We start from the raw sequence: 24,398 nt of genomic DNA on the forward strand, positions 1-24,398 counted from the left end.
TTTACATACAAAAACAAAAAAACACAAAACACCGCGAATCAAAGTAATTGGAACAGGATTCATTTAGACCCACATTACTTCAGGGCTAGTTTAAACAAAGTGTTGCTGGTGGACGAGAGCACTGGAGAGAAACCAAGAGTAATTTTCTGTCACTGCTACAACCCTCTGTGAAACCATGGGTGACTCTTTCCATCTGTGAAAGATAGCACCTCCTTTCTTTTCCCTTCAGCTGTCTGGTCCATTTAGACTGCAAGGTGCAGGAAGGCTGGAACTTAACACAAAGACTATCACTTACTGCATGCAGTTTCAAGCACAGCAAGATCCCCATCTCACTTGGCACCCTCAGAGCTACCATAATACAAACAAGTAATAATGCCTTGACAAATGATCACCACCTGCTCCAAGACAAACTGGATGTTGCTTTCCAGAGTCCCTCATTCTCTTCCATGTGGCAAGAACAGCAGGGAGCAAAACAGGAAGGAGAAAGCAGCACCATTTCCCAGCTTCTCATGGGTAGAGGTGTGGCTCAACAACACCATAGTATCCCAGTGCCTCAAATTTCTTTAATGGGTTTAGCATCAACACATCTGCACTATCACCCCATTTCACAGAAATACAGACAGGCTAAAGGGCCTTGGTCATGGCCATGCAGGAAGTCTGTGACAGAGCAGACTGAATGCAGGTCTCCTGTAAGTATATGCCTGCCATGCAATCCCGGCAGTTGCACAGACATTCGCACACTATCTTAAGACCAGGAGCAGTTTAAATCACAGGGCTCAGCGTGGGCTAATGTATTCCACGTCTCAGGTGGGTTTTGCAGCCTGCACTGCCACAGAGTGCTCAAAACACCTTACTAGCTCAGTTGTGCCTGCACCACCCTGCTGTGATGGTAGCATAGACATGCTCTAGTGTAGGGTCCTAACCACTGGACCATCCCGAACCAGGGAAAAGCAGCTCATCAGTACTGGGGCTCCTTTGCCATGGGCTGCAATGGTACATACTTGTTCATCACTCACTTGATCTGAGACATCCAAAAACAAATGCATCATCCAGAGGGAGAAAGACCACAGCATTCATGCAAATTAAAGACCAGCTGAGAATGGGGTCCTGCTGATCTAGGTGCTGTACATACATGAGAGGGAATCTCCACCCTGAAGAGCCTACAAGCCCAAAGAGTAGGAAGGGAAACAGGCAGAAAGGGGAAATGACTTGCCCAAAATCCATGGCAGGACTGGGAACTGGAACCAGGTCTTCCAAACCCTAGTAGAGGACTTCCTCCCCCTGACGTCACTCACTATAACATCGTATTTCTGCTCCAAAAACTATTTCAACCGACGTGAATCTTCTCATTGATTTCAATGAGCTATAGATCAGGTCCTAGGCTGTTTTATCACACCTGTTCAGCTCCTAGTATTACACTCAATACACAGCTCAGCTTCTCTTCTGAGCAGGAACTGCAGTGCCAGCAAGCAGCCTTGACAGAGACCTTTACATTAGGTACCAATACCAGGTGCGGGCATTGCAAAGACTGCAAGAGGGAGCACTTTCAAACACCCACCTTTCAGGTCAGACACAAGGTCTCACTGAAAAAGATGCTGGGTTTAAAGAGGAGTATGCAGGAAGACAGGACAGGACAAGGCTTCATTCTTCTCTCCTGCAAAATCACTCCTCCCATCTCAGCTGCAAAGCAGACAGGAGATGCACCATCATCTGCATTTTGGCTTCAGATGTAGTTAGTGGTCCCTTCTCCACAGCTGGAGTTTGCCTGCCCAGGTAAACTGGTGTCATAGCTCCTTTCTGACCCCCAGTCACTCTGAGCTACATTTGGGTAGTTTGAGGCTGAGTATGTGTTTTACGCTAATCTTTAGTTTGGGAGTTTCCTGCCTCATTGCAGTCTCAGCAAAATCTGTATATTATTCACTAGGGTACAAGACCCATTTCTCCACACACATGCCCCTTCTACCCACATTTCATCTGCCTTATTTGCTCTCTTAAAGTCCCATTTATCCAGTCAACTTCCCACCCGCCCAATTCCCTGCCAACAGGCTGTTACAAAACCAGGGCAATTCAGCCTAGAGCAGCACAGAAATCCAGGCAGGTACTGGAAACTACGTTGTTGGAAGAAGAACAGGACAATAAACAGAGAGGGAAGTAAAGATATTTCAGAGCTCCTCATCCCCCAACATTTCTCCTCACAATTATTTTTTAAAAATTCAGAAATATTCCACACAGTTGTTGCTCAGGACTAAGTACTTACCAAGCCTGGCCATTTTTAAATGGTAGGCCCAGGACACCCACTGAATGCTGTACTTCAAAACACTTAGCAAAACATGTACAGCTTAATTTTCTAGGTGTTAACAGGGTACAACTGCTGCTCCAGCCTCTGGACACTACAGATGCTTCACACCTCTGTTAGCCAAGCCACTTCAATAGATCCATAAATGGCCCTGGTAAATAGTTCTGCTGATTCTCTGTAGCACAAATGGCCCAGTGGAAACCAGTTTATAGCCTTAACACTTTGCCATTCTCCATGGTATCTTTTTAGGGAGGCAGCTACCACCTGTCAAGCAGCTTAACAGTTTATTGAAATTAAACCTGTTTTGGCTTGTAAAAGGGCCAGGAATGCTACTGTCACCACCAAAGCTCCTCTCCTACAATGCTGCTGAACAAAAAACTGTTACTTGCATAACCAGGGCTGGTCAGCTGCAATGAAAACACCTGGTTCCTCTGGCTGAAAAAAAAGAGTACACACTGCTATCACAGGAGCTAAAGTAGTAGATTCATTCATAATCCAGGAGAAATGGAAGATAGAGCCACACCTCACCCTTTTACCACCCCCTGTACCTTCAAGACAGATAGCACATGAAGCACAAGGTGGCAAAGCATGAATGGAAAAGTCAAGATTTATACTGTCTCAGAACATGCTATATCTGCAAGACATAAGACAGCTGTAAAAGATAAACAGGCTCCAGTCAAAGACTTGCCTTGTACCTGCTATGTGGAACCACTAACTGCAGCGATATTTTGCCAATATCTCAGCAGCCTGGCTTCTCCCAAGATACTTCTCCCAATGGCTAGGGACAGACATTATGCATACACCGGTTTAAGTGATCAGAAACTCGGTTAAACCTGTAACAGAACAGATGTTCCATGCACATAAGCCAGTTTGAAAATAGCTGAAACCAGTTTGAGGTGAACCTGGTTGAATGTAGTATCAGATTTAACGGATTTGGGTCAAACCAGTTTATGCAATGTCTGTCCCAGACCCCTTGCTGGTTTAAGATAAACCAGGCTCCCCCAGCATCCTCTCTGGGCTGGACAGGCTCTCTGCTCAACAGGGCTGGCCCCTCCCCTCTGCAGCTCCCACAGAGACTTGCAGGCACAGAGCATCTGCCTGGCTTCTCCCTGCTGAGCAGGGATTATTTCTGCCCACCCCCTGCCACCCTTCTGCCTTAATGCAGACACCTCAGCATTAGCTAGCAGACCACATGCTGGCTACAGTCTGTGCTATGGGAAACAAAGGCAGACAAGCTTTTTGGAGCTAATCAACAGGTAGCTTAATGTCCTTCCTTGGAAAAGCTGTTTAAGAAGAGCTTGGAGAGAGGCTTTGTTTTCTTAATGGGTTAACAAACACTGAGTTAGGGGTGATAAATATTCTCTGCTAGGCAGCTGGGGGGGGGGGGGGGGAATAATTAGTGTATCCTGCCCAGGCCTGGCCACACCCCACTCAGCTCAGCACTGTGACACAAAGAGAGGGCTGCTCTAGCACCCCCCTGGCTTCTAGCCCGAGCCACTGCAGGCATGCGCCAGCATTTCTGGAATGAAAAGGGAATGTCTATCCACCTCCAAATTGGCTCAAGCTTTGCAGGTTAGACTAACCTGCAAGGATTGAATCAATTCAGGCTCAGGCTTTTTGAATGCCTGTCCCTAGCCAGTGTGTGAAGGGGCTGACAGAAGTCCCACACTGCATCTTATGCTACAAAGTCAGATTCACTACTCTTCTTGTCACCTTATCCCTAGCCCTTCAGAGTTCTTCCACCAGTTGAAGGGAAATAACAGCCTTTTGCAGCTTTGTATTGCCATAGCAATCCAAGGAGGTGCACCAGATCAATGAGGAAGAGAATGCTACCAAGTGCCAACCATTTTACTTTCCAGAAGCTTTAGGGTATGAGAATGGGGAAATAAAGTGCCCAGACAGCAACTCTAGCCCAGCACTTCCCCAGCTCTCCTAGTGAAACCCATCCCCAGAGTGGATTTGAACACCCACGCCTGGCCACAATACTGACACCCACACACAGCTGTGATGAGCACTATGGAAGAACACAAAAATTGCTTGCATCGCAAGAGCACAAAGCTTCAGTCATAGGTCAGACCCCACTGTAGGAAGAACTATACAAATAAAGAACAAGATTCGTTTCTGCTGGGTAGCACCTTTAGACTGTAAGCATGTTTGCAAAAGTCCTTAAGTCAGAAGTGGTTGCAATGCAGCCGATTATAAAGCAACACCTCTCCCAGGGGCAGCATGCAGGCCACTTACAGTAGCTCTCGCTCCAGGACAGATGACATTCCTCAGAAGCCCCCTTTCAAAACATATTCTGATCCAATACACCCATGTACAGAATAATTGGACCCAGCACACCTAAACACAGGCCTTATCTACCTGAGCTAAAAGGAGACCAGTTAACAGGTGCTCCTGGCAGGGAAGATATTAGAGTGGTGATTTCTAACCTTTTGTTTGCAAACCCCTAAAAAAAAAAAAAAAAAAAAAAAAAAAAAAAAATTTGAATGGAGGCGCAAACCCCCTTGAATTGCCATTGTGGGTATTCACATTCTTTTGATTGATCATAGTTATGTTTCACAAACTCCTCAGACAATCTGCAGACCCCCAGGGTTCCATAGACCACAGGTTAGACCACTGTATTAGAGAGCGAGGTCAATAAATATGCTTACCCCAGGGGCTGTTCTTAATTTCTTACTCCCCTATTAAAAGATAAATCACAGCCTATACTTGAGATTGTATGGCTTCAACATGAATAAGGGAAGAAAGCAGTGCCTCTCAAGATTGCACCCAAGTCACAAGACAGTTGCACAGAACTAAGCGCTCCCAACACATCCTGCACTAGCCAGCATGCTCTCTTTGTCCTAGATGAAGCCTGAAGTGGATCACTCAACTCAAGCAGATTTCCACAGAGTCATCCTAGCACATCCAAGTCCTGAGTACATGCAGAGATGTTCAGAATCAGAGCAACCCCCACAATACCATGCCAGAGCTAGGGACCTCTTGATAGGGAGTCAGCTGCAGGTCAATGACAACAACCACACCAACCAGTGTCATCAGCAGCCAGCAGCTCTGCACTGAGGTTTTATTAAGAAAGCAGCTTTCCCTGTTCCGTGTTTATTGATAAAACAGGCAGCAAGGCCATCTACTTCTGCTGTTGCCTCTGCCGAAATAGCAGCATGCTTAGTGAATCACAGCAGATCCCTCTGCCACCTTCTTCCCTAAAAGCAGTGTTACATCACCACGGAGGAGGGTGCCACTACCCCCAACCAACTCTGCAAAGCGGAGGAACATTTCACACAGTCCAAGACACATCCAACATACTTGTCACTCTAGCTACTAGACGCCCAATTGGTGCTCTCACAACAGACTGAAGGTTTTACTATGACTCTTTACAACTATCCCAGGCTGTAAGGCCTGTACCTGAAGTACAGCCCTATTTTCACAATCAAACCTGACACATTTGACTAGCTGCACATATCCAGAGCAGCTCTGCATGTAATATGGAGACCACCACCACTGCATTATTACAAAGGCACAGCTACAGAGCACAGGCAGCTATTTAGCGCTTCAAAGCTGCAGCAATAGTAGAAATCAATTTCTCTCACCCCAGGACCAGAGCCCAACACCAGAACTAAAGGAAAAATTAAAGCAATATAGAGCATTAGAGCAATATATGACCCAGGACAAAAAACAAGGAGATCCATTTCCTTCAAATAGAGCTGCTCTATGAGCAGGCTCACCAGTTCATTACAAAAGACTTATACATGTGCAATATAAACGGAAAAGAAAAGTACTTTCCCCTTCATCACAAGGGGATAGATCCTATCCACAGCTCAGCACTGAAAGAGAAGAAGACACTCTTTTCTAGTCCAGCCATGGTCCTTCAGCAGGCCCAGCAAGTCCAACAGCTACAGCATGTAACATACCTGCATGTTTACTCTAGGGTATCAAATGACTCTTAGAGAGTCCAAAGCTGCAAAAGGCTGAGTGGGAAAAGCAATACCTTGAAGGACTACAATGAGATTTAGTGCAAGCACATAGAGAACCTTATCAGATATAATAAATTACTCCAAGCCAGTAACATCTACACCTTTACTATATAGTACCTAACCAACTTCCAACTAAAAGCCTACTAGGCCTAGGCTAACTTGATTTAAATGCTTTCCTGCTACAGCTATTTGGGAACACCCCCTAGCTGAGCATCACCTGCTGCAGGTGTTTCCAATTTTCCCTCTCCCAGCTGCTGTTCAGCAGCCCCACTAAAGTTTCTCCAACCAGAAAGCATTTTCTAGGAAGAAAAGGAGGACAACATGCAACATGTCTGACCACCAAAAACAGAAAATACTCTCCACTAAAGAGAAGACATACATCTGTGCACTCACACACTGAGCAGAGGCCATCTTATATGGAGAAGCCACTGCAGGAAGGAAGACTGAGGTGCAGGTTTAGAGAAGAAAAGGATCCACTTGTACTTAAGGTTATGATCTCACAAATCTGTTTGACTTTAGGGAGAATGGTCATGTGAACAAAGCTAAGCACATGTGCAAGTATCTTCAGGATGGAGGTTTTAAAGGGGAAGAGAGTAGTTCCAGATTTAAGGGAGTTGAAATGTTTGGAAAAAATATATAGATAAAACTATAATTCTCTCAGCTCCTTGTTGCATTATCAACTCTGCAGCTTTTTCAGCCTTCTGGAGAAAAGGAGCCCATCTCAAGACAGAAATTCCAACAGCAACATCATATTAACAACAAAGCTGCATCACAAAGGCCAAAGCTGAGCATCAAATTAACCCAATGAAAGGTTTGAATTTAGCTCAGCATAGAATTGAGACCAGTCACATTCAGTCCCACCTCCAATACTGTGTAGTGAGTCTGAGCAGCATGCTAGAACCAAGCACAATGTTGAGTCATCTCTAATGACTCAACACTGTCTATTCTCTCCCACAGTCCCTGGGGTTAGGGGAGATGCCAGAAGCAAGTTAGGCTGGGGTGTGACCATAACACATACCTTGATGGCCATTTTGGCTTGCACCAGAAAGCAATCTCCTACGCCTGGAGGCCATTTCACCTCTTGTAGCAGCTCAAGTGGCTTAAAGATATAGATTAGCAAAGGCAAAAAGTGCTTGCTTCCTGAAAGTGTATGATAGGACAGTCTAACAAAATCAGGAGCTAAATCTAGATCCAAGTTTCCCCAGAGTTTGGAAGTAGTTAAAGCCTCTGTCTCCATGACAGGTCAAGTTTATAGTTGGCAGAGGGTTTGCCTTGACTTGTTCATCCTGCAGTTCAGGCTGAGCTCAAGACTTCCTGCTACAGCTGTCACCCATCAGGCTCTAGGCTTGGACTCAGCCAGATACCACCTCATCTAGAAGAGCCCCTTCACTGCTTTTCCTTTCCCCTCTGCAAGCAGGCACTGCTCCCTGGGTCCCTTTTAGGCATGTTAATTCCTCTCATGTGCTTTCCACTACTCACCTCTGTTTGCGCTGCTCAAGTTTCTGTGACCAGTCACTGAATCCCTCATCTTCTTCCAGCTCTGAAGTCCCAGAGGGCTTAAAATCACACCTGAAACACAGCAGAAGAAAGATGTGCACAATGGAATGGGAAAGCTGGCATACAGTGATCAAGCTGAACCTTGTTCTTCTCTTAGCACCAAACTGGAAATCACAACCTCCCTCTAATAACAGTTGCTGTCCTCAGACAGTCATAGCTTTGGGGCCTGAGCCATTCCTGAACTCTGCATTCATTCTCTATTAAATGGAGGCATCATTCTCCATTGAAGGGGAGACCACCAGGCTCTCTCAACTTTCCTCTAGTAGATGGGGGATACTCAAACAGTGTAGTCACCCTGCACTTCCCCCCCAACTTCTGATGTGAAAAGGAGGGTGACCAGTCTTCTCTGTTTCTACCAATCCCTAGCTGACTGTTGTTGCTACAGAAACTGGGTATAAGGTAGAGCAGCCTTCAGGCTAGGTTTGCCTTAATAACTAGTTCAAAACCTTAGAAACCTAGTTCACCTTTGCCCTACAGCATTCATCTAAACCATTTAAACTAGTGCAGCACATAACCAACTCAGAACAGAAGTACTTCACTACCCACACATGCAGTGGTGGAAATGACAGCACAATGTGCAAGGCAATGGATGAAGGAGGATGAATCAGAGAAGAAGGATGGTCCAGTAGTGAAAGCCCTAGTCCATGACTTGGGTCCAATGCCCTACTCTGCCACAGATTTCTTGCCTGATCTTGCACAAGGGACATTCTTTCTGGGCTTCAATTCCACACCTGTGTAACGGGACACAGGTGCCCTATCCATTCAGAGCTGCATGAGGGTGCTCAGACACTTTAAGATCCTTAAACCATCAGTGTATATTCACTCTACCTGAGATCTCTTGAGGGTATATTAATAACCTTGTACAAAAGTAGGGTGTTGTGGTTCCCTTGCTTTACCTGTGGGGTTGACAGTTTTACTAAGAGGTTAAATTATGAATTTGTATAGGATGGTTTAGATAGGAATGATCCTGCCTTAGGTAGGGGGTTGGGCTAGATGACCCGTCTACATCCTTTCCAGCCCTGCTTCTCTATGATTTCTATGATGTCAGCATTAAACTTACTTACAAGTCTTCCACTCCGTGCCTTATTACCCCCAGCAAGGATTAAGGGACCAGTTTGTGGACAACAGCTACAAGTGGTGGGGTATGAGACAGAAGACAACCTGGCTTGCTGCTTTGGGGTTCTTACTGACCTTTCACTGTTAGAGCAAGTATTTCAACCTTCTGCTAACCAGCAAACTAAGCAGATCTTGACTCAAAAGGGTTGAATGTTGCTGTGGTGGAAGTCAAGGTGTCAATAGGTGTCACTTTCATATAGCCATTTTCCCACATGGATTCATAACAGCATGTTCAAGTGCCCCTGAGAACACATTTGTTGGCGGTTTCTCACCCACTGTTAAGATGGCACAGCTAAGCACTCATTCTTTTGCCTCCTACAAAGCCTTGAAGGAGTAGTAGCGGGGAAAGCCAAGAAAGAGAAGCTTCATCTCAGGAAAAATGTCCTGGGGTTCTACCATGGAGGGAAAAGCTCTTTTCATTCATTAAAAAAGAAAAGGGGAAAAGCACTTCTTAACCCGCTGGCAAGAGGCTGTAAAGCTTATCATCCTGCCCAAAGAGTATACAGAGAGCATTCCAGAGCTATGATTAATGCCACAGCCATGGCTGAACACAAAAGCACATCAAACCCCAGCACACAGCCACCCAGAGGCAGGAGCAGCTCCTTTGCATCTCACATATGCCTGCTGAAGAGGGAGTCTGGCCCCATTTTTTGTTTCTCTGCTTCACCATTCTCTAGGTCTTTGGTGACCCCATGTGAGAGCCTTAAGACATAGGATGGTCAACTCCAAATACTAAAGGAGTTATAAGCCAGGCCCCTCCAAGTCACAAGGCTGGCTTTAAGCGATGAAATCACCAATAAATAATAAATGGGGAAGGCGGTTTTTTTCCATTTCCTACTGGCTTTTGAGCTGGAAGGATGTCCCTCGCATCATGTTTTCAAGTCTTCCTCTGATACTGTGAGGGCTAAAAAAATCCTTTTTTTTTTTTAATAAAAGTTGAAATTCTCATATTAACTTGACTCCCGCAGCTGGTGCTTTATGAAAAACATGGAAGGAGCTGGTAGCTTATGAAACATTAAGAAATCCAAAACCAATGTTCTCAGAAGCCAGAGGCTTCCAGAAATCCTGCCCCCACATAGTTGGGTTTGGGATCCCTAAAGCAATAAGCTAATTTTTCAAAGGTGCTCAGCATCTCTCTAGTACCAGAGGTGATGCTAAGCATTTATGAGAATCTGGCTACTGTTTTTGGTTCCTAAATAGAAGCTAAGCTCCTTGGAAAAGCTGAAGTGTTAATCACTTGAAAATCTGGCCAAAAAATTGATGCTGTATTTGGAGGAAAATAATGCTGAGAAGAAATATTCTGTGGTGGGTACAGTCTCACTTCCCAACCTGTTCTTTCAGGGAATTGAGGCTGTTCCAGTTCCTTGAGCTGCTGCTTTGTGTTATGCTTGGTTTCCTTGCAGGTTAAAAGTCATTGTTCTTACACACGCTAGACTCTAGAGCATAATGTTGTTCTCCTGCATTCCCAGTCCCTGGGATCTCAGTACCCCAAATTGTTGGGCCCCAAATTGCAAATGCAGTTACAAATTTCATCTTACCATTTAAAAATGTCTGAATCAATGCAGGAAGAAGTAGGGAACACCGTTCTCCAAACTACTGGTCCCCGCAGTCACAGGGGCAGCTTTGCCATGGGCCAAGAGTGCTCACTGTGGCCCTAATCCATCCTCCGCTATGGCTATTCAGGAGCTCCCTGCTGGCCACCAGTTGCATCCCATGGGAAGGAGGAGAGAATGGCCTTGCCAATGACTGTTGCCAGCTGTACTGTGGGAGCACTAGAGATGGTAGGCATATGTGCCTATTCCTAGAGGACTGACTTGCAAAGAACAGCACAGTCCTAGGTTGTACCAAATAGCACAGGTCCTCTAGGCTAGGAACAGACATTCAAGAAGCTGGAACAGCAGCAGCAGGGTACTATGGCCCCTGAGGCAGAGTGGGGCAGGGAGGAGAGTTAGTCTCCCCTTTACCCCCACTGGCAGCTGGGTCTGCCCGTCATTGCCACCGCACTCCCTGCCCCAGAATAGGCTCCCTGCTGTCTCCTCCACTGATTGACGGAGGGAGAAGGAATAATCTTTTTCCCTGCTCCCCCACCCCAAGGGGCCCTGACAGCCAGCATCTGGCCATGCCCCCGCCCCACCGCTACAGCAGGAGGGGGCAGGGCCCTTGTTGGGAACAGCAGCCTCTGTCATAATGTAGGGGAGTGCGAGCCCCTTCCCAGCAGGGGCACTGCACTGTGGGGCTGGCAGAGCTGTGGCAGGCTGTGCACAGCAGCACTGGGGTCCCGAGTGGGCCAGAGCCCTGCAAGCTCCTCACAGCACTGCCGTGCTCCACAGAGTGGCCGCCACCGAGAAGGGACTCACGCTGCAGAAAGCTCATGCTCCAGGCAGGGCCACTGGGGTGGGGGGCAGGGAGCACGGTGGCAACAGAGGGCAGACCCAGCTGCCAGTGGAGGTAGAAGGGAGACTAACTCTCCTCCCTGTGCCCCTTTGCCTCAGGGGCCATGGTGCCTGGCGCTGCAGCAGCAAGTGGGGAGCACCCTGCAGACCGGGTTGGGTCCCTGCCAGTAGGATAGAGAGAGGGGAATTAAACCCCTCCCTGGCCAGACCCCTGCCCCTGCCTGTCCCTGCTCTGGCTGGGGAATAGAGGGGTGGGGCCAGCCTTGCTGGGGTGGAGCAGAGAGCATGCCGAGATGCTGGGGGACTCTGGTTTAATTTAAACCAAGGGATCTGGGACAGACATTGTATAAACTGGTTTGGGCCAAATCAGTTAAGTCTGATACTACATTCAACCAGGTTTATCTCAAACCAGTTTCAGCCATTTTGAAACTGGTTTATGTGCACTGAATGTCTGTTCTGTTACAGGTTTAAACCAGTTTCTGATCACTGAAACCAGCTTATGTGTAATGTCTGTCCCTAGCCCTAGTGACCTTTCTGCGAGCACAGCCTACTGCAGTCACTCCCTGTCACGAAAATCCTCCCGCAGCCAGTTCTGCTTCCCAGAGGGAGATTTCTGTTTCATGGGGAAGCTTCTACAGCAGCAGCCAGCAACGTTTTTGGGCAGAAGGCCCAGCTCAGGTCCAAGCTATGACCCAGCTTCCACTGCCACTTCTCCCTGCCACCCAACCGCAGCATGGGTAAAGCTCTCTGTAGCCTGGATCCAGTGGCTCCATGGGTGGTAGAATGCCCACCTCTGTATCTAAAGGGAACTTCCAGATGCTGCCTGTCTCCACTATGATGCTCAAGAATATCAACTACAGATCTCTGATGTTTCCAAGATGTGCTTGGGACATGGGTTAAAGGTCAGATTTGGGGGCAATTGTGATTTCACAGCCTGGTCTCCATTCCAAAAATCGCTGGGTTGGAGAAATATAATGAGGTGACAGCAAGGAATAGGGGACTCCAGCCTCTCAGCACAAAAATGGATTGGCACCACTCCAGCATCTAGATCTACAGGGAAGCTATTGCAGCTGTTTGGAAGAGTACCCAGAACCCATATTTTCTTTTTTGCCTGCACGAAGCCCTGCACTCCAAGGAAATGATGAGGGCCTGTTTACAGAAACAGCAGTTCAATGAATAGAATGAGTCACTGTAAGGAGTTGTGGGGGGGCGGGGGGTGTTTATATGGGAGAAAGCAAAGCCTTATGGAAGATTAATGGCATGTTGACCCTAGTTGAGCAAGCTAGCCCAGGTGGTCATCAGCAGCTGCAGAAGGGTCAAGAAATGGCTGGAGAGAAGGAAGTATAGCTAGAGAAGGCACGGCACAGCAGCTTAGTGCTAGCAGTATGATTGTACAGCAAAGCAAAGAGGCTGGATAAAGTTCATCCATGCAGGCCAGAAGTCAAGGGGCATTTTTACATGTGCTGCAGGACATGGCACTGGATGTTTTAATTAGCGAGCTGCACTCGAGGCTGAATTAACTCATAGGCAAACTAGGCACATGCCTAGGGCCCTAAGTGAAGAAGGGGCCCAGTTGTGCTTATTTTACATATTATAATTATTGAGTGAAAAATGTAATATAAATATACAGTATTAAATAGGGGTCCACAAGTTTGTTTGCCTAGGGCCCACTAAAAAGTTAATCCAACCCTGGCTGTGCTAATTAAAAGTGCCTGCGCATCATGTGTATCAGCATCCCCATGCTGAAAAAATGGCAGCAGGGCACATTGAACTAAAACTCATAGAACGTGTTTTATTTCAAAGAGCCTTGCCACCATTTTTTCAGCACAGAGAGGTGCAGGGATGCTGATACATGTGACGTGGAAGGCTGCTGGAGCGCATCAATTTCCGTGCTCCAGCAGACTCAATTATTTGAATCTGCTCCAATGCGCTGGATTTCCAGTGCGTCAGAGGAGGCTCCGCACATGTGTATAGGAGCCCAAGGTGACCAGCAGGCCATCCCTGTCTGAGGGGAGAACAGATTTTGTTATCCAATGTCCCCAGGGTTTCTAGGTGTATAAATAAGAGGTTTTGATTTTGGCCCATTCTTATAGAAAAGACACCTAGAAGTTTTCCAGCAGTCTCTCTAAACCTCTGTACCCCATCTCCTTTTGAAACAATAACCCTGAATGGAGAACTGAGCCCAGAACCTCTGAATATATAAAAAAAAGGCCTCTACAACTTGAGCTAAAAGATTACCTTTAGCAGATGAGAGAAGTTGCATGGTCTGACTACCTGGGAAGAACCATGACCTATATGCTGCTACTCTGAGTTACTTTGCTTATTGCTGACTCCTACTTCAGCATAAGCTCTCAGATGGTCCTTGGTCACTGAGACCAGAAATTTCAGATTTGGCTGCCTAAAATTAGGCTTTTAATCCCCATTAATGAACTTCAATATAAGTGGCCTGACTTTCAGAGATTCTCAACACCAGCAAACCCTAATGAACACAGCAAGGAATGCAGGGTGTTTATCACCTTTTGGCAAATATGGAGTTTTTATTTAGGCATTTAAATTTATCCAGATACCAGCATTAGGCACCCAGGCAGAAAATTTTTGGCTTCAGAGCACAATCCATTTTTAGCACACTTAAAACTCCCAGTAAAATCAATCTCCGTGATTTTGACTGGGCAAGGAATGCAAATCTATCAACACTAATGAAAAATGAGGATAAGGTACAAAATCCCATCAGGGTCAGGGACGAGAGGGCTGTCTCCCTCCATTAAACAGATAAAAAAAATCCCAGCCTGATTGTTTTATTTTTAAATTGCCAAAAGCTGTCAACAAACTGTATTATATATAACAAAGTATCAGACAAGCTTTCACAATAACCCCCAAGAAAAAACACCTGGTTTATTTTTTTCCCTTTTTTTTTTCCTGTTTCCTGCCCTGCTCTCCCCACCGCTGCCTTATCTTCTTTTCATGAATTTTCAAACTGTTCACAACAAAAATACAACAAAAACTTGAATCTTCTTGGGAAAAAAAATCCTGTTTTCTCCTGAGAAAAATGAAAACATTTCCCCATGTTTCCATAATGGATTGTTGAATCTGTTGCTTTTCTATGAAAGTAGGACCACATCTGGCAACATCTTATTTATGCTCTGAACTTTATTACCATCCCAGTTGCAAAGTTAAATAGCTGCATTTATGCTTGAAGGGTTGTGGCCTTATAGACTGGTTAAAACATTCGAGTTCACAATTTTCCCAATCTCTTTTCTTTACTAACTTCATTTTTTCCTACTGATCTGAACCATGATTCTACAAAACACATAGGCAAGTGCTTAACTTTCAAGCAGTCCACTGAAACTATTTACATGCTGAAAGTTAATCATGTGCTGAACAGCCTTGCAAAATAGGCCTTATGAACTAGCTCAGTGGTTCTCAACCTTTTTTTAGACTCAAGGCCCACCTCAGAAATGCCAGCTCTTAGCTTTCATGCATTTTTGAACCAGAGAAAAATAATAGGGTGGTACTCCTGATGCAAAGTCCTCAGGAGGACCACAGCAGGGCAAAATGTTTCTAACACTATGAATTTCTATTAAACATTTCTGGGATTATTTTATGAATCATGCTGGCATATATAACAGTGGTAACACTGTGTGGCATCCCACAGCACCCTTGGAAGGCTCTCAAGGCACCCCAGGGTGCCACAGCACCCTGGTTGACAATCATTGAACTAGCTCAACATTTACAGAACTGCCCCAATTTATCAACTAAAAAAGTGAAACTGCCATGCCGACTGGGTTGCCAGTGTCAGGGGCTAAGTACAGACAGTCAAAAAGCCCAAGGCTGAGTTGTTTCAAACTTCACAGGTTAGTCTAAACTGTGTAGGTTGAATCAATAAGTGAACAGACATTCACTTTCGATTCTGGAAATACAGCCACATGCCTGCAGTGGCTCAGGGCACAAGCCAGGGGCGCTAGAGCATGCCTCCCTGCTTGGCTGGAGCAGACAGCTTGGACCAAGGCTAGGCTGCCCATCCTGCAAGAGGAGCTTGCAGGGGTGGTGCAAAGCCATCCTGGGATGCTGGGGGCCTGTGAGTTCACTTGAATCTGCAGGGGATCTGGGACAGAAGTTCAATAAACCAATTTAACCTAAATCAGTTAAGTTGGATACTACATCTGTCCAGGTTTATCTTAAATCAGTTTCAGCCATTTTGAAAGCAGTTTATGCACACTGAACTTCTGCTATGTTGCAGATTTGAACTGGTTTCCAATCACCTATACCAGCTTATGTGTAATTTCTGCCCTAGCCTGGGAGTGAATTTAATACTTCTGGCTTTTACAGCATGAGCTTCCACTTCCTCAACTAAAAGCCCAAGCTCTTCTAGACACAATTTAGGTTATCCATTAATCAAATCATAGTAGCCAGTGGTTAGAAAACATAACAGCCACTGCACGTGGCTAAGTCATCGCTAGTGGGTGACAGAAATAAACACCTGCATCGGCGTAGGTTGCCCAAGCTATTGGATGAAGCATGTTGACACAATGAATTATACTCAAGCTCTTCTTACTGGTTTTCTTGTGAGGGCACTTCATTCTCTGAGCAAGAGCTGGTGTTGTTCAAGGTCTCCTCTGCCTGGGACCGGAGCTGTTTTTCCCGTTCCCTTCGGCGTCGCTCCCTCGCTGCTTCCTCCTCATCCTCCACACTCCACTGTGTCGTCATCCTGCAAAACAGAAGGAAAACGCGCTCTTTAGGCAGTCCGCCCACTTCCGTGGACACACATGGGAATGAAGGGAAAACATCCTGAATGCTCAGGTTGATACATAACACTGCAGAGTGTGAGATGAGAAAGCTTTCTGCAAACTATGCTTATACCCAGGAGCACATATCCAAACAAGCAGCTTCCATAGAAGCCAGTGGAGCAACTTGTAGAAATGCTGCACGATGAAAACTAGTATGTGCTTGTGCAGAGTCAAGCCTATAGAATGAGACCCAGGATGATGGGACCAGATCCCTCCACAGGGGTTGGGTGACACCACCTATGGAACAGCTTTGTAGATAGTCCTCAAATGACCCCATGTCTCATTCTTTCCAGGACAACCCCATTTCCCAGTGGTTTGCTGAAGCATTAAACAGGACTCCCACTGCCAACTATTCCCATTTTAAGCCCAGTAGCATTTACTGCCGTTTCCTAGAAAGGGGCACTTCTGTAAAGGGAAACCCCAAGCTCCAGGGAAATCCTTCTTTTTGCCTCAGAGTTCTAGCCAGGGGCTAGGAGCTGGTAACACTCTCACCCATTGAGCAGTGAGCAGGGAAAAGCCTGGGATGGTGCAGGCAGGGTGGGGATTTACACCCCTCCTTAATCAGATTATCCTGCTGGGATAATCCTGGCCATTCCCCCCCCACCCCCTTTCAGTTCAGCAATATAGAAATAAAGAGAGGGCTGCTCTAGCACCCCCCAGCTTCTAAGCTGAACCACTGCAGGCATGTGCCTGCATTTCCTCAGTTCAGAGGGAATGTCTGTACAGTTGCAGACTGGTTCAACCTAGGCACGTTAGACTAACCTGCAAAGATTGAACCAATTCAGGCTCAAGCTTTTTGAATGTCTGTCCCTAGCTTTAAAGTGCATTGGCAGAACAGCATGGCTGACAGCTGCTGTGTAGCCATTCAGTGGATAAAAGCCCCAGTTCAGAATTGCACTGAAGCACTTTAAAGGGACTTTATTGCTTTCCTATGCCAACACCTCATTGTGACCAGGATTATCACCATGAGGCACAGACTCTCCACCCCCATTCACTGCTTCTTTGAGCACTGCAGATCTCTCAAATGAGGCAATGCAGCCACCTTAGCATATCCCTGATCCATGCAACTACCACAGCTCTTAGGCCCTCTCTCTCAAGAGCACTTACTGATGTCTGATGGGGGTTACTCTAAGTGGGCTCTTTGCCTCATCTGCGGGATTTGGCATATGGGGAATAGGAGTGAGTGGGAAGAATGTGCTTCATTGTGCCCTTCCTGGGCATAGCCCAGAGGCTTGGTAGAGGAGGCCTTCATGGTCTGCTGAATTCCAGATTCCACCCTAGGCCCAGGCCCAAGACAGGATGTCAGTCCTCAGTGCCATTAGCTCTACACCTTCTGGCAATACTAACTCTGAAAAAATGTAAGCTGTTACATCTAAACACAGACTAACTCTGAGAAAGGCCAGGCCCTGGCACTCAGTGGTTGACTGGTGCTGTGAGAAACCCAGCTCCAAGGTCGTAGATCCCAACATCTCCCAGAAAGAGGCTGTGTGTGGAGGAAACCTTGACGTGTTTTCGTAACGAACCACACTGTTCCCTTTTAATCAGACTGCCGGTGCCAGGCTGCTCTCTTGCTACAATGGTGCAGGGAATGTCGTAGAAGGGTACCAGACACTATCGCTCAGCGGGTCTCTAGCTCTGCTCTGTACTGTTTCCTTCCTCCCATGCATAGAAGAAAATCCTGGCCTGGCTTCTCCCACAATGTCTCAACCACCAGATAATAAACCCTCTGTCAGCAGAACGACTGCTCAGATCCCAGAGGAAACGATAAGCCAGTGCAACATTCCTACACTGGTGATAACATGAATTCTAGCACGGCATCCGCTCCTCCCCTCCACGTGGCTTCAGCACCAGGCTGAATACTGTGCGAGAGGAACAAGCTATGAAAGTAGACTATGTCTCAGTGGCCCAACAAGTGTGGCCTCAGCCCAGCCTTTGCCAGCAAGATTGCTGCTTCCAGAGGACTCTAGATTACAACTGTAATTGAGCAAGACCTGAGTCATCTAACCCAGCGGGCTCTCCAAAATTTTTGCTTCATTGCAACATTGACCCAGGCCCACTGCTGCCAAAGATGACTCCCATTTAGTCTAACCCGCCAAGCTAGCAAGGGCTCCATACTGAAAGCAGAACTAGAACGAGCAAGGAGAAAGCTCCCCCTGGAGATACTTTTGCAAATTGTCTTCAGCAAAGTGTTGATTTTTTAGCAAAGAGATGCAGGATTTTTGTCATGCCCGAGAGCCCATTTGGCTAGGTACTCTACACTCACATGGGGCTAGTAGCTACACACCCTGGTACCTGTCTAACTGAAGATGCCATTTGAAGCTAAGTTCACTAAACTAGTTCAAAAGACAGGATGGGAAAAATGGTTCACACCAGGCCCATTTCAGTTTAGTCAAATCAACAGTAGTGTAAGGATGGGTGGGCAAGTGGGGCATGAGCCGCAGGCACTGCCTAGGGTGTATGTGGGGGTGGGGGGAATTGCTAGGGAGATGCCCATCCTCCCCTCCATCCCCATGCAGCAATTCCAGCTGCAACACTGGGGAGTGTAGAGAAGAGACAGTGATAAACTCACCTCCATTCAAAGGGTGTGCAGTGCAAAAGAAGCAGCCAAAGTTTTGTTGCTGCTGGGAGGGATGCCATCTTTTTCTGCCGCCAAAAACTGGTGAGTTTTTTGGCTGCTGGACATGCATGTAGGCACCAAAAAAGATGTGACATCTCCCCCAGCCTCAATGAACCTCCAGTAGCAGCTCCCACACCATGTGCCGCTGCTATTTTGCGCCCCCGCCCCGGCCACAGCAAAAAAGGTAAAAGGTTCAGGGTGCAGGTGTGGGAGGGTGCAAAACTGCCCAGAGAACAAAACTGACCAGTTACACCTCTGAAAATCAATAAAGAATAGGTGTCTGCTAGGTGTCTGCTAAACTGAAATAAGTCCCTCAATCAAAGTAAGTGTTCACAGAAGGACTTAGATTATTTTATCTATGATTGTGCAAAGATGCAAGTTGATTTTACACAGGATTTTGAGATATCAAATTATATTTTCACTCTGATCCGGTATAAAACTCCAATAGTTGAAAATGTTTCCAAAAAAGAAAATTCTGGAAAAAAAAACAACCACCCTCATTTTTTTTAGCAAAATCAACTGAAATGTTTCATGTCAGCTTTGCCTTTTTATTTTGTATTCTGTTAGTGCACACACATACACACATATATCCTTTTGTAATAAGTTTTTGAGTTTCGATGGATGCCAAAGGATGCATGTATACACACACACACCCGTCTACATTAAGCAACAAAATACAAAATCTATATATATTTGGAAATTAAAAACCATTTCAAAATTTAAAAAACCCCTCAAAATGTTCCATTGTGAAAGGTCAAAACAGGATATTACAGTATTGGAATAATTTTTCCTGTCCCCCTCCCCCAAATGAAATATTGGCAACATTGGCTCAGTTTCATTCAATATTTCCATTAGATTGAACTGCATTTTCCAAATGAAAATGGTACCCTGAAGTTTTTTCCAACAAGCTCTAATTTTAACAAGCACGGTGCAATATGCGTTTAGACAGTCCCACTGAGAGGTTCTCCCTACCCCAAAAAGAGCTTACAGTCTAAACCAACAAGGCAGAGACAGGGTGAGGAAAGGAAACTGAGGCAAGCTGTGTTTGTCCAAGGTTATACAAGTGACTGACAGAGTATAATACAGGGAATAAAATCTTTTTACTTACCATCTGGTGCCTTAGCTACCTAAACGCACTGCCTCAGTGTAAATTATTGCACAGTGTTTTCCACAGACAAGTGCCCCCATTGCCATGTTTCCAGCTGGGCACCCAAAAGCAATGGTTGCCTTTGAAAATCTTGGCCAGATTATTTTGTGTTTCTTTGACTGGCTTGTTTTCTAACCTTTTTTTCTGTATGTTCCCTAGCCAACAATGTGTCTAAACTCACCTCCATTCAAAATCCACTGGCATCCCTCTGCACTACTAAAGCACACAAAACGCATGTCAAAAGCCTCCAAGGAGCTGCCAAGGAGAACTGAATGTGCACAGAGAGTAGTGTTGCCTGTCACAATGTTACAGTGCATGCATCAAACCTCATTTCTCCTTGTCCCATGAGATGGGGCATCCCCTGCATGTCACACCCCAGCTCTTAAAGTACCCGTTTTGTTTTTTTTAAATGAAATTAGATAAATTAAACTGCACCCGCCTTCACCCATCCGGTTCCCTCCACCCCACCTTGCTGCAAGCAGGAACAAAGAGCATGAAGCTACCAGTAACACGGGACCTACAAAATCCCTTCTTTATTCATTGCACACTCATATTTACTGTTTTCTCCACAGTTCCCATAGAAACAGTTGTCTCTGCTCCTGGCAGGAAGCCACCGTGTTGTTGTTTTTTTTCCTTCAATATATAAATGAAGTCATTCATTAAACGCCACTATGACCTCCCCCGCTTTTTGTGACAGCACTTGATAGAGTCTCTGATTCAGAAAGTCTCTTAACCCCATCTGCCCTGGACTGACCCAGTCGTAAGGAGGAAGGACCACATTTGTGCCAAAGCAAGTAGGATTTTTATAGTTCCCCTGGCACTGCCAAGGGGACTCCAGTTGGGAAGAATTACAACGGGACTCTAGGGGATCTCAGAAGGGCTGCAGTAGGAACGGTGTGACAGTCTGCTCCATTGCCAAGTAACTTTGATTCGTAGCCTTCTCCGTTTCCCAGTTGGATGTGACTAATTCTCTCTCCATGACCTCACCGGCTCGCTATTCTGTCGCTACATCTTCTGAACCGGCTGTGTGGAATGTGAACAGAGGACAGTAACACCAAGAGCAACTGTTTCAGGGAAAACAAGCTAAAATGACTTCTCTGTTTGATACGACTTCTCTGTTCAATGAAAAGATATTATGCAAGCTTGCCCTGTAACCCAGCAAACAGGACTCTCCGGCGACTAAACTGCATCACAGTTTGCCAAACGCCCCTATAGACTCCTTGCCATAAATATGCAGATGGAAACTTTCTATTGCACTGCTCCATTGCCTCAGAAGTCCTTCCAGCAGTAGGGAAATGCCAGCACACTGAAGGCCTCGGTCATGCTTCCCTTGGGAATAAGGGCCACAGAGGACAGCCCCAGATGACCCCCAGTCAGTGGTTTCTCCTGTATGTCACAAACAGAACCTCTAAAGTGTACACTTTTTACCAAAACTTTGGAACGGCCTGGATGAATTTCAGTGCTTAAGCAATTCAGAGGGCTGGCAGTAGAGCTGTGGGAGTAATGGATTTTTTTTGGCAGGCAAACAAAAAAATCCCCCCCAAAATCATTTCGGGTTGATGCAAAAGGAAAACATTTGATTTTTCACAGTAAAATTCAAACAATAAATATTCATTTTGGATCATCTAAAATATTTTGTCTGACCCAAAATTAAATGTTTTATTTCAGTTTTGGGGTGATGTCATCATTTATAGCTTTATTTATTTGAACATTTAGGTCAGGGGTTGTCACCCGGGGGTACGCGAGAAGGCCCTAGGGGGTATGCGTAGGCAGGGATGGAGCGCTGCCACACACCGTCCCATGCTGCCGCGCAGGTGCCACCCACCTGGCTGAACACAGGGGAGTGGGTAAAGCTCTCACGCAACAGCTGCTGCTCTGCATTCAGCCGCACACTGCCACCCCTGCTCCGTGTTCGACCATGTGCCACCGCCTCCTCCCCCCCCGCTCCATGTCCGGCTGCTGTTGGTGCACTGCTCCGCATCTGGCTGCCAGGGGTACACTGATCCAAAAAGGTTGAAAAGCCCTGATTTAGGTCAACCTTGAAACCCACTCACCATTTCAAAACCAAAAGTTAGGCTCATAGAAAGTTACAGTGTTTCATTCTGAAAACAATGAAACAAAATGTTTGTGCTTTTCCAAAATTTCATTCCCTGTGTTTCCAGATCAAACACGTGAGATTTGGCGAATTGGTCCGGTCACTTCACAAGTGTGTTTTCCAGAAAATGTACTGTGTGCTGGAAAATTTACACCCAGCTGTAGTTGGTGGTGCAGAGTAGACCCGCATACTACAGAAGGAGGCTCTGTCTCTACCCATGTAACTCCAGACTGACTGCACTCACCATGCACTGCTATTGTCATCCTATCCAGGAGCTTTTGGAAGAAGCAGAGTATTATGCACAAGGAACTAAACCCACATTTGTTTCACGGGTGAGTTAATGCTCGAGGAACCAAATTGTCCACGGTTGTCACCTCCCCACTATCTATAGTTTGCAAGCATGAGGGGATGGGAATCTATGCTCTGGTACTAATGTACACTACAGTGAATATGCAATAGGTCTAGAAACTGCACTGATGTTAGAGCCCATTTGATATTCATTTCCTATGAAACCCCCACCGCAGAGGGCCTGTTTGCTTTAAAAGTAGTCTGTCACAGGACAGTGTAAAATCTCTTCCGTTGCACACCCTCCCCTCCCCTGCTCCAGCCCTTATGTTTCTCAGTCCGCCCTTATGCTCTGAACTCCTAACTTTTGTTACACCCTAACCTTTTGCTGCAGAGACAGCTGTGAATATACCCTGAGCACAGGACGGTGAGTTCATGGTGCCTGTAAAAAGGCAAAGGAAGTGGAAGAAAGGGGAAATCTGGGCAGCCACGCTCATGCAGTGGGTCTGATTTTGAACTTCCTTATACTGTGAGCTGCCTCGCAGGGGATTGAAGCGAGTGTGACTGGACCCCAGACACCGTCCCATCAAAAGGCATGGTTAAGCATATTAGAATGGACCAGATACTCCATGGCCAAGGAATGGCTATGTTGTATCTGACTGGGACAGAGCCTGGTCCTTTCCCCATTCTTCCCTAAAAGCTCCACTGGATGTGCTCTCCCCTAGGGAACTGGGGCCAAAAAAAAAAGTTGTTACAGCTACAACAGCTGTTTACCCCATCTGACCTGCAGTCCACCTCCCTCCCTTTGCCTGCCCAGAGCTCTCTCATAGAGGGACAAGGGGAGAACATGGACTTCAGTGTAGAGCAGAATCCAAGATTTCACCACCACACCCTATTCTCTGGCTCCTTCCTCCCCCCTCCATTTTCTTCCTCACATGCTTTCCATGGGGTGGATAAGAGAACAGAAGGCTGAGCCTGCATTGTTACATGATAGATCCCTGTGCATGGAGCTAATAAGCTGAGAGAGAGAAGGACCGAAGAAGGGAGTGATTGGAGGAGGGATTGCAGTCATTCCTTCGCTGCAGCCCACAGGGGTCTGGTGGTTACAGAGCTATTCTGCAGCACATACACTCTTCAAGGGATGATCTTGTCCCTTCCTATGATCATCATGCGCCAGCTACCACATATTGCCATTTACAGAGAGTTTGGGGTTCTTGTGGGCTGCAGTAACACTCCCCAACTATGAGTTCATATCAGCATTAACTCTCTTTTTCCCAAAACTGGATGGAATTGTTGATGTATGTTCCCATCCAGCAAAAGCATCCTATTGCCTCTCAGGACAGCCAGCAAGCAGATCTGCATGATGGGGGTCAAAAAGCAAACCATGCAAGCAATGCTAAAAATCATATTTGAATAAGCAAATCCTGAAGCAGAAGAGATGGTGTGGTCCAGTGAGCAAGATACTAAACCAAGGTACTAACCTCTGTCATGTAGCATAAGCAGGTTATTCCCTTGCATTTTTGACTGCAATACCTTTGCAAAAGGAACTCTCTCTTCCTACAATGCTGAAAAATGCTAAAACCTAGAGAGAGGCTCAAGGTTCGTACTCTGCCAAAATCCAGTGGTGCTCAGACCTCAAGGTCTGAGTTGGGCCAAATGCCATGCTTGATGTCTGATCTTGATTTCCCCAGCATTTAGGGTCTGTTTACAGCTGAGGTTTCATTTCCATCCACTCCCTGCTTTTATCTCCCACTGATGGAGAAAGGCATGCACATTAATGCTCTAATTCTGCTCTTCTGAGGCGTCAGTGCTGTTAATGCCCACTCCCAGCAAACTAGGGTTTCAAGCAAGGTCATCTTCCTCTTGACATATTCCTCACCCTCACTCAAGGAAGTGATAGTGGCCAGGCAGGATAATTTCTGGCAAGGCTTTTGCTATGTTTAAAGCAAATCCACCAGACTCTGGGAGCCTTTCGCATGGTTCACAGCTAAGAGGAAGTTTTGCTGGCACAAAACCAACCCTCAGCACTAAAGCTAATTCCAGAAAGGAAAATGAAAAACCTCCCAGGAGGGCCTAGACTTCAAGGAGCTCTGCCAGAGCCCAGTACTGCTGTACATGTGAATTTGGCATTCCT

At 46.2% G+C, this 24,398-nt stretch overlaps 1 protein-coding gene across 2 annotated transcripts in view; it reads right to left on the minus strand.

The window, feature by feature from the left end:
• LSP1 (lymphocyte specific protein 1) overlaps positions 1-24,398 on the minus strand; it is an 83,890-nt gene that overhangs the window by 22,056 nt on the left and 37,436 nt on the right. For both annotated transcript variants that reach the window (XM_006033651.3, XM_006033652.3), the window contains exons 2-3: positions 15,889-16,041; positions 7,750-7,839 (exon numbers count right to left, since the gene is read on the minus strand). In XM_006033651.3, the coding sequence (XP_006033713.1) occupies positions 7,750-7,839; positions 15,889-16,041 (243 nt within the window). The remainder of the gene's footprint in view (positions 1-7,749; positions 7,840-15,888; positions 16,042-24,398) is intronic.

Source organism: Alligator sinensis, unplaced genomic scaffold (assembly GCF_000455745.1).
Source record: "Alligator sinensis unplaced genomic scaffold, ASM45574v1 scaffold1299_1, whole genome shotgun sequence".
Classification (NCBI taxonomy): Eukaryota; Metazoa; Chordata; order Crocodylia; family Alligatoridae; genus Alligator; species Alligator sinensis.